General features: G+C 33.3%; 1 protein-coding gene across 2 annotated transcripts in view; it reads left to right on the top strand.

Annotated features, from left to right (window-relative positions):
- Positions 1–7,237: 7,237 nt before the first annotated feature.
- The window catches only part of LOC134691094 (transmembrane protein 47-like), an 88,051-nt gene continuing 84,900 nt past the window's right edge, over positions 7,238–10,388 (top strand). For both annotated transcript variants that reach the window (XR_010102094.1, XM_063551315.1), the window contains exon 1: positions 7,238–7,738. Coding sequence is in view for 1 of the 2 variants with exons in the window: in XM_063551315.1 (XP_063407385.1) it covers positions 7,525–7,738 (214 nt within the window). In the remaining variant the exon portion in view is untranslated. The remainder of the gene's footprint in view (positions 7,739–10,388) is intronic.

The raw sequence follows: 10,388 nt of genomic DNA, 5'->3' as shown, positions 1-10,388 counted from the left end.
CATTAATAACATTTCTGCACGTTGATAGTAATGTATGTAAATTTGTACTTAAATAGTGTTTACATTTTGAAAGGGCAACAAGAATGTTAAGTGGGTGGATTGTCGTTAAACTTGGTATGCAAAGTTAATTGTTACTTTCAATGGATTAAATATACATGTTAGTTTGACATAATAAGAATAATGTCACGTTTAAAAGGGAAATGTGTTCTAATTGATCTGAATTTATCGGGATACACATCCGTGAGGGTATAAGTTCAAAGGAAATGATGCTATTTTAAAGTAATTTGTTTTAATTCTGTCCATGTCATTGTCGATTTCGTTTGTGTACAATTTGAATAGTCGTATTGCAACTTTATTTATTCTCGAGGGTTTTCAATTTTTTTTTGTGTACATGAATCAAGCTGTTAGTTTTCTGGTTTAAATGTTTTTCATGTGTCATTTCTGGACTTTCAATTGCTCTCACTGTGTGGAGCGATACATTAAGTTTGTCCGCATTACAATTATTTTTGTTACCATTAAATTTTCGCGCAGCTTTTGATTACATTTGCGCGCATTTATTTGACATGTAAACTCCATTAAATGTGGTGTACGTTTTTCTCATTGATGAAGGCCATACTGTGAACTTTAGTTTAAAACTCCTACGACGTTTGTTCTTTGGTAGAGTTTTTTCATTGGCAATCAAACCAAATCTGTATATATATATACTAGTATTATGAGAAATGAGGCAAAACATGTAACCATTAGAGACACATTTTATTCTGTCAAGGATAATTTTTCTCGCTGCGTTGAATATGTATTGATGGTTTCTTGTTGTTTTCTACTAGTTGAGGAGTTGTCTTTGACATATTTTTTGTTTCCGTTACCATTCTCTTTTCTACAGGTCTTTAAATTGACATTTAGGGTCGGCTGATAAACCAAAAAAGACGATTCAAAGATGATTTCATCTTTTCAGTTTTGAAGTTTCCATTTCTTTGTAGAAACATTAAAGCAGCACCTGCATATAAGATCAGATAAGATAAGAAATATTTTATTTCCAATAGTGAACCTATTACGGGCATAATCATTTTCATTGATTTTTTATCACAGACAATAAACAAAACAAACAAAAAATAAAAATACGTTTGGACGTTAACATTTAGTTCGTTTTCACAAAAGCGTGTTTCTAATGCGAATTAAATAATTCGAATTGTCCAATTCGAATCGATTCGAATTTAAAAGGAAAGGTGTGTGAACGCGATTAGCGAATTCGATTCGATTCAATTCGAATTAAATGTCCGTGTGAACGAGGCATACATTGTTATCACATATCAAAAAAACTGTATGTTTAGTGATTATTGACCATTCACCAGAAGCAGCATCACAACCATCATAGAAAAAACAACTTTGAGTTAAGTCCTTCCTCGTGGCTGATGCATATGAGCATATATGTCTCTCAGTTGATAGATATTTGTAAGGCAGATCTACCTTCACATTGTATGACAATCTTTAGTCTATTTTATAATTGCAACATGCACTATAAAAAGTAGTAAGTTTCTTTGATAAGTGTAATATATTATTAATATGCAACGTTTCAAATATGGTGACATCTTTTGTCTAACTTAGATTTTGTAACAGACTAAATGCTTTCTTTGCAGTTAGTGTAGACAAACTTTATTGCGAAAGATATTCAAAACATAAATGTATGTATTTAAAGAGGGACAACTCTTGTCTTCCTTTGATAAAATACAATTCGGCATTAGTTGTCGCTCTTGATTCATCTACAAACGGCTTTACGGTAATTTCAATGATCTGACATTCCCGTATATATTTCAGATATACAGCAAAAAAAGCGATTTTAAATCCTGCAAACCTTGAGTCAGAGTTACATTATCAGTGGTGCGCTATCGGATGAGCACTGGACATTAGAATGATTAATAATTCATTTATGATAGTTGCGCGTTTGTTTCTACAGATTTCTAACTTATTTAGGTGGCACGGTAGTATTTCCTGGAACATAAGGGATAATGATAGCCTTTTTGGAATTTTCACCACTTTCTAACACTGCAAAAAATTCTACATTCATAGTTAACTGAAGTACTTCCATTTTACTATTCAGAAATGAATTTGAATATGTATCATGACCGTTTACTTTTTTGGCTATTTTAAGAAACCTAAGGTCACTAGTACTTTTAGGTCTTTTATGGTGCAGTGAATACAAAATTGAAAAAAATTCTCAAAAATTCATTTTCATCTGTTTGTAAAATTATTTCATATTTTTCTACACCTGATTCATCCCTCAGTTTGGGAAAGTATGTTCAGTTGATACTGTATTTTTTGTCCAATCACACTATTTAAATACATTCACCTAAGTAGGGTACACAAAAGCGTAACCTAAATTCTGGAATGCAAATACTACCGTGCCACCTTAAATGCCATGCACTACGTAGATCTGTATCATTGAAACTCTTTTTGTTCTCTCTCCCGTACTTTGGTTTGATTAAAAATCCCAATTCCTTAAAAAAAATATGAAAAAAATAGAATGAACTTTTGAATACTTAGTACATGTTATACATTGCTGAATTTTAACAGAGGCATAATCATCATTCGATTCCAGGCTTAGAAAATGCACTGTCACATGCCTGTTGTCTTTCAAGTTTAAATTGATAAAACGAGTTAACAAAATTAATGAACAAACACAATGCAGGAACGCCCAGGTAAGAAACATAATAATAATACTCTCGATATAAAAAAAAAAGAAGATGTGGTATGATTGCCAATGAGACAACTATTCATAAAAGGCCAAAATGACACAGACATTAACAACTATAGTAGTTCACCGTACGGCCTTCAACAATGAGCAAAGTCCATACCGCATAGTCAGCTACATTGTATAAAAGGCCTCTATAAGACAATGTAAAACAATTCAAACGAAAAAAACTAACGGGCCTTATTTATGTAAAAAAATAAACGAAAAACAAATATGTTACACATAAACAAACGACAACCACTGAATTACAGGCTCCTGACTTGGGACAGGCACATACTTAAATAATGTGACGGGGTTAAACATTTTAGCGGGATCCCAACCCTCTCCCTTACCCGGGACAGTGTTATAACAGTAAAACATAAGAACGAACTATAAAAATCAGTTGAAAAGGCTTAACTCATCAGATGGACAAAAATACAAGTCGAATTTCAGATTAAGAGAAAAAATATTGAACTTCAAGATGGCATTCAATTAGTATAGTCGGCTTTAAAAGCCACCCCCCTCCGCACACACACACACAAAGAACAATATATAAACTGGTCGATTGAAAAGGGCTTTTCTCTTGATATAGATACAAATACACAAAACAGAAAACAAAAGGAATGTTGTTTTTTTTCAAAAACACAGACCGGACGTAGCAGGGTATTTATACGTGTTATCTAAACAAAAATTGTATAAAATTCATTCATTATATATATACATGTAAATGTTTACAATCAAGAATATTCTCATTTAAAAAGAACAAAAACTATATCATGTACATGTACATTAACTTGCGTAAGCAGTGTTTTTTGTTCATATTTACTTGTCTTCTGGCTAAAACAACAATAGAAAACAAATTTAAAATTCATAAAATTCCTGATTATTTACAGATTGTTTTATATCCGGGGGAGGAATAAACAGATAAGTAAATATTTGATATATTCCAGATACAAGATCGTGTTTGTGGTTATATTTATTGTGACATCATATGCATACCATATATAGCTAATCTCTTTAAACATTTCCATTGTTTAAGCATACGATTGACAAAGGACAACATGAAAAGAATTCGTTGGTCATGTGAACTTCTTGTTTTGTTGTTATTTATTGCAAATTCAGAAGGTTTCTGGATGAAATTTAATGGAGCGAAAAGACACGAACTGAAGCCGGTGTCACAAGACGAACTATTGGATATTTTTGGCCTATTGGAGGAGCGAAATTTCAAAGAAGATGAAGCAAACAGGATTTCCAAACTAGATAATAATCTTGAAAAGCAGTTGAAAGATATTACTGAAAAATCAAAACAGCAAAACATGCGTGAAAAACAGCAAAATTACAAAAGTTTTGACGAAAGTTTGAGGTCAGGGAATGAAAGAGAAAGTGTTCGAGATTCACGCGTAGACAGCAGCGTCAAACATGCAGTTGGAGCAGACGACAACCGAAGAAATCTTCTGGACGCTTTGTCACGTTACATTGACGTAGGTGGCGTGACAGTTCCGGTTGTGGAATCTTCAAAATTACACGAGGCGGGGAATACACCTGAGAATAGCCCTTCAGTGATAATGCCATGGGAATTGTTAAATAAATGGTCTTATAGTTTTCACAAACGACAAGCACAGAAATAAGAAATAAACAAAGGCATTTTAGAAGGGATGAACTAACAGCGCTTTAGTTTTTTTTTGTCGACGTATTCAAATTTTGGATGATATGGAGCTTTGAAAAGTGCAACATTACAAGCTAAGTGTTTCACTCGTATGATGAGCTCAGGGCCTCCGATTTGTGTTCGTTGCCTTGTTTCACGGTACTATACATACTATGGTGACATGAAATACAATATTGTTTATCATATAACTCTTGTAATGTGTATTTTACGCTTCTAATCACGAGGACATATTAATCATATTCAAATTAATTGGAATAGATCGACCATTTCATTGTTTCATCATTTTAATATATATATATGTGCAATTTAAAATATAAATATGAGTTATGATGTTTGGTTTGAATTTGCTTCTCTTATTTTTTATTTTCCTTTATGGTTTAATACACCAGATACGCGTTTCGTCTACACGAGACTCACCAGTGACGCTTAGATCAAAATATTATTGAAACCAAATAAGTAAATAGAGGCCCCAAAATTTCCAAAACGTTGTGCCAAATACGGCTAAGGTAATATGTGTCTGGGATAAGAAAATCCTTAGTTTTTCGAAAAATGCATACTTTTGTTAACAGTAAATTTATAAAAATGACCATATAATTGATATTCATGTCGACACCGAAGTGCTGACTACTGGGCTGGCGATACACTCGTGGACGAAACGGCCACCAGCAGTGGCATCGACCCAGTAATGTTAATTATACTTTCCCAGAAAGGCTGTATCAGCAAGTTAAATTTTATACCTGTCATGACATTTTTGACTGATTTTGAATTCTCATGCTGGTTGAACCACACATTATAGCAGGACATATTTAACATTGCAACACTCTCGACCCTCTACCTCGCCCCATTTGAAGTTGCTGCATTCATTTGAGGGTCTAGATTAGGGGGGGGGGGTATTCTATAAACATTTAATTTTCACCCCTTTTTTCTCTAATCTTCAAAAAAATAACCCCTTTTTTCTCTAATCTTAAAAAAATTAGACCACGCATTTTCTCTTATTCTCTAATCTTCATTTTGTAAGGGCATAATAGTCTTTAATCATTTGACCCCCATTCAAACCCTCTCATATATCTGGCCCAACAGTGATTTTTTTTATGATTGCGAACCGATAAATTGTGACTTTGTAGGAGAGTTGTCTCATTGGCACTTATGCCACATCTACTTGTATCGACTATTGACAAAATCGTAACATTGAAAACAAAAACTAGTGCCTTACAAAAGATAACCAGTATGCTGTCTGTATGCAAAATACAACATCGCCGGAATACTGAGCAACACGAATCTCACCTAAAAACTTATGTGCTCCGAAACGGACAGCTAATCCTGCTCCACATGTAGCACTGACCGTGTTACTAATGTTAGTGTTAATCGGTGAAGAAGACCGTACTTTGGCCTATAATGGTTTACTACTAAAAATATGTTACTTGGATGGAGAGTTGTCTCATTGGAACTCATGTCGCATCTTCTTATATCTATTGACAATATCATTGCATTGAACACGAAAAACAGTGTCTTCCAAAGATAAGCAAAACACAACACCGCCCAGAAAATTTAAGCAACACGAATCCAACAAAAAACTGGGAATGACTTAGGTGCTCCAGAATTGAAAGATAATCCTGCTCTACATGTACATGTAGCACTGACTTACTGATGTTAGTGTTAATCGGTAACAAATCTTAACATTAACGTATACTTTTTGTTCATTGTAATCACTATAGATCTGCTTTTCCTATGTTGTTTGTTTATTTGGATTTAGGACATACAGGGAAAATGTGGACTTTTAAGATCTATGTATACAAAATGGTGAAACGCATCTCATTTCATCATTTCATATAACTGGGAGTTTATTTACATGAACATGTTGTACGAGGGTCTAGATTGGGTTAATAGAATTGTGAAAAATGGCCAAACAAAACTTAAAGAAACATGAAAACAGGCCAAACAGTTCTAAGAATAAAGAATAACAGGGTGCCAACATGAAAATTCCGGGAGCACCTAATATCACTCTTAGTTCTTGGTCGTGATCGTATTGCTCAGTCTTTTGTTTTCTATTGTATGTTCTGTGTACTACTGTTTGTCTATTGGTCTTGTTTTAGTCATGGAGTTGTCTGTTTATTTTCGTTCCATGAGTTTGAATGTCCCTCTGATATCTTTCGCACATTTTTTCCTTATGGCATTCTCCTACGGAATCTATAATCGGATTTCATTGGTGTATTTTTCCAAAGTGGGAGTTACATATGTATGCAATTCTTGTCGAATGAGAATACTACATTTTTGTACACACACACAATAAGGAGCGAAAGTTTAAGAATACAGATATGAAGACACCTTCAGTGTCGGATCCAGGTGAGTGTGGTCCGGGGTTGAAACCTCCTTTTTTGAACGATCAATGCATTTAAATGGGTGAATTTGGTTGGAACCCCCCATTTATCCTGGGTTGGGACACCCGCTTTTAAAATGGCTGGATCCGCCCCTGATCGTTTCCATACCCTCCATGTATACATTTACAGATATATAAATCAATTTACACATCGGTTCTATTGTTATACATAGTTTCTTCTTCTGAAACAAGTGTAAATTGAATAGATTATTAATTTGACCAGTCATGATCCTTGATTTGAAATTGACCTTCAAATGATCAAAATTATTTAAGAAGAACCAAAGAAATTTTATTCATAAAAAAATCCTATTAACATGTTTGAAGTTAACCAGTCAGCTATAGCGCCTCATTTTTATTAAATAAAACAGCGGATATAAGCTAAGAGGCAATTTAACTCTCTTTATGAATGATGCCTGGATAAAATATATACTTATAATTTGTACTGTAAAATGACTAACCCATAACTTACTATCAAAACTGTATCAGATTCAAGTTAAACAAGGATAACACATTTACATCTGTGAAAAAAATCTCATCTCTGGATTTTTTTTTATAGAATTTCTGATTTTATGCATTGACATGTAGCTGTAAGTCTGTTCTTTTTTTTCTGATAAAATGAAGATTATAAAATGATTTGAGATTTTCGCGAGGTAACATTTGTGCATCTGAAATGATCTGAAACTTCTATTTCCCTGTCCCTGTTTGATAGCTTGTTGTGATTTCAAGCAAAAAAATATAAGATAAAACATCTTTAAAATGTCGGCCAATAATACTTTCGTTTGCGGGATTGTGCTTTTAGTTTTTACAAATATGGCGGTCATCTTGGCTTTTGCGTCGCCATATTGGATTATAGAAAGTGTAAATTACGGAACCGGCGAATCGAGACACGGACTTTGGTTTGAATGTGGATATAACAGAGAGTGTGTTACTAATTTTAGACTACAATACAAACCAGAGGACCAATCAAAAGGTAATGTTACAACACTTAATTGCATGAACTACATGTACTGCAAGTTTTTTTCATCAATGCAAATAATGCGACAAGGTTGATTTTTTTTATCCCAGGCATAGATTACCTTAGACGTATTTGGCCCAACTGTTTGGATTTTGGGTCCTCAATGCTTTTCAATGCTTGTTTGGCTTTCTAACTGTTTTATTTCAGGAATTCAATTTTCGGCTCTCCCTTGACACCATTTGCGAGTATGGTCTTGAGGAAACGATGATAGTCCGTCGGACGGGGACGATAAATGGCTGACCCGTGTTAAGAGAGAGCCATATCTCTTGCACGTTAAAGACACCCTTGTAGATTTCGAAAAAGAGTAGGCTAATGCCGCTACAAGGCATCACTCGCACCCGCAAAGTGGAAAGGGATTAATATAAGTTGTAAAACTTGTTTCCCAATCCACTATAAATAAATATGTTTAAACTAAACTAACTGTTTTGATCTGAATGTCACTGCTTGAGAGTCCTATGTAGAGGAAAAGCGCGTCTTGCGTATCAAATGATAAGCCTGGTACATTTGATAACTAGTGTTACTGCAAAAGATAAAAATTCGCATTCTGATATCCGATACTATTACATGTATCTCTGCATATTTTCCCTATTTTAAGGGTTTTATGTGTGAGTGTTAAAGCTTTTCAAAGCATTCTACATATATTTGAACAAATGTTTTACTCTTAGATGTGCGTCCTTGCCCAAGAAAATAATATTCATATACATAAATGTAGTTCGTTCTTCCCCATGACTTCTCACAGGGTTTCATCACTTCTCTGATATTGCTCTCGTCGAGATTTGTCATAAATATTAAGCCAAAAACGATTGATGCTATACATACTTAAAATCTGCTAAAAGCCTAAAAGTATACTTAAGTTCATTATCGACGATTGAAATATGTGTACCCACGTGCACCCGATAACATGAAAAAAAATCGGAGCATTACAAGAGTCTCTAAAGAATTGTGGAATTCTTAGAGACGCCAATCACTTCTGGAAACATATTTAGCAGATAATATTTTCTTGAGAATTTTTTGTTCTCAAGGGAGATCGCTTGTCATAATTTTTATTCATTCGAATGCCTTAAAAAAAATTGCCAATTGACCCCCGTTTTTCTTTTCATAAATCTTTTACATGTAAAATTATAAGTCATCTGTAAAAGTGTTGTAGTTGTTATTTTTCAATTTATTTTTAGAACTTCAACTTGTCATGATAAAAGCCATTAAAAATCCAGAGAGAACATTTTCCCACCAAAATTTCAATTGCTTATTATCTTAAAAAAACAAGCACAATGACTTTATTTTATTTTTAAATTAGCTCTTTTTGGTACCCCTATCAATATATATATATATACACTAGTATTATGAAAAAGCTTGGTTTTTTTTTAAAACTCAGTAGCGAACTTCCTTAAACATATAAATATTGCTCCATGATACTTACTCCACTTTGAAAAAAAAAAAAAAAAACATTTTACATGAATAATAGATACTGGAAATGAAGTAGTGAATTTTGTTCTTCAAAATCATCAATGCAAAATAGTGTTTACCGTTCAGTGAGGCACCACTGTACACGTACAAATATGAAATACATTGAATGATGAACAGTTTTGCTCATTGTTGAAGGCCGTACGGTGACCTATAGTTTCATAAAATTTTGACTAAGTATTTATGACCTTTTGACAAAAATATAAAAAATTCAAAAAATTTGAACCAACCATTTTATCAGAAAAATTACACTGCATGGTTATATAGCAGTTTGACAACACTATAATTTTGATCATTGAGAAGCTTAATATTCCCTTAACAACACAACGTAATTAAAACGTTTAGCTGATTTTACAGAGTTATCTCCCTGTAGTGTTAGGTACCACCTTATAAGAGTTATAGTTCACCATTTAATTAAAACATTTTAAAATGAAACTTTTTAAAAACTTATTTTTAAAGTAGTCAAATTTCGGGGACTGACTACTAGTATATGGTATGGGTTTTACTCATTACTGAATGTCGTAAAGTGACCGATAGTTGTTACTTTCTGTGTCATTTGGTATCTTGTGTATAGTTTTTTCATTGTCAAATATAACATCTTCTGTAATATTCTTAAATGTATACGTATCCTCTTAGTGAATTTTAAGAGGAACGGAACTCATGATTAGAGCATATTAAGACATGCTATCAATAATTAGAAAGTCTAATGAAACAAGAAAAAAAAAATAAGTACCGTATATTCTATCTTAAACATACCTCCTATTCATAAGACATTTAAAATTTAAATAATATTAATAATAGCATACATCAAAAGATATCTAAATCGAAAAAGAACAAATATTCAACCCCAGCTTCGACCGGAAGGTGATTTTTGGTAAATGATTAATCGATATGATAGAATTATGTGTCAGTGTGGAAAAACCCCCATGATATTTAAATATAATCTAAATACTTTATTCCTTATGTAGTAAAATTAATGCCAACGTGTTACTATTTATCACACTCCCGGCTTTTACAATATAGAATCCAGGGGCGGATCCAGCAATTTTAAAAAAGTGGGGAGGGGGGAGGTCCCAACCCAGGACAAAAAAAAAAGGGGGGGTCCAACTATATGTCCCTATTCAAATGCATTGATCGGCCAAAA

The sequence above is a fragment of the Mytilus trossulus genome, chromosome 11, assembly GCF_036588685.1.
Source record: "Mytilus trossulus isolate FHL-02 chromosome 11, PNRI_Mtr1.1.1.hap1, whole genome shotgun sequence".
Taxonomy (NCBI): domain Eukaryota; kingdom Metazoa; phylum Mollusca; class Bivalvia; order Mytilida; family Mytilidae; genus Mytilus; species Mytilus trossulus.
Note: the sequence above shows the minus strand (reverse complement) of the source record. Positions and strands in the feature narration are given on the sequence as shown.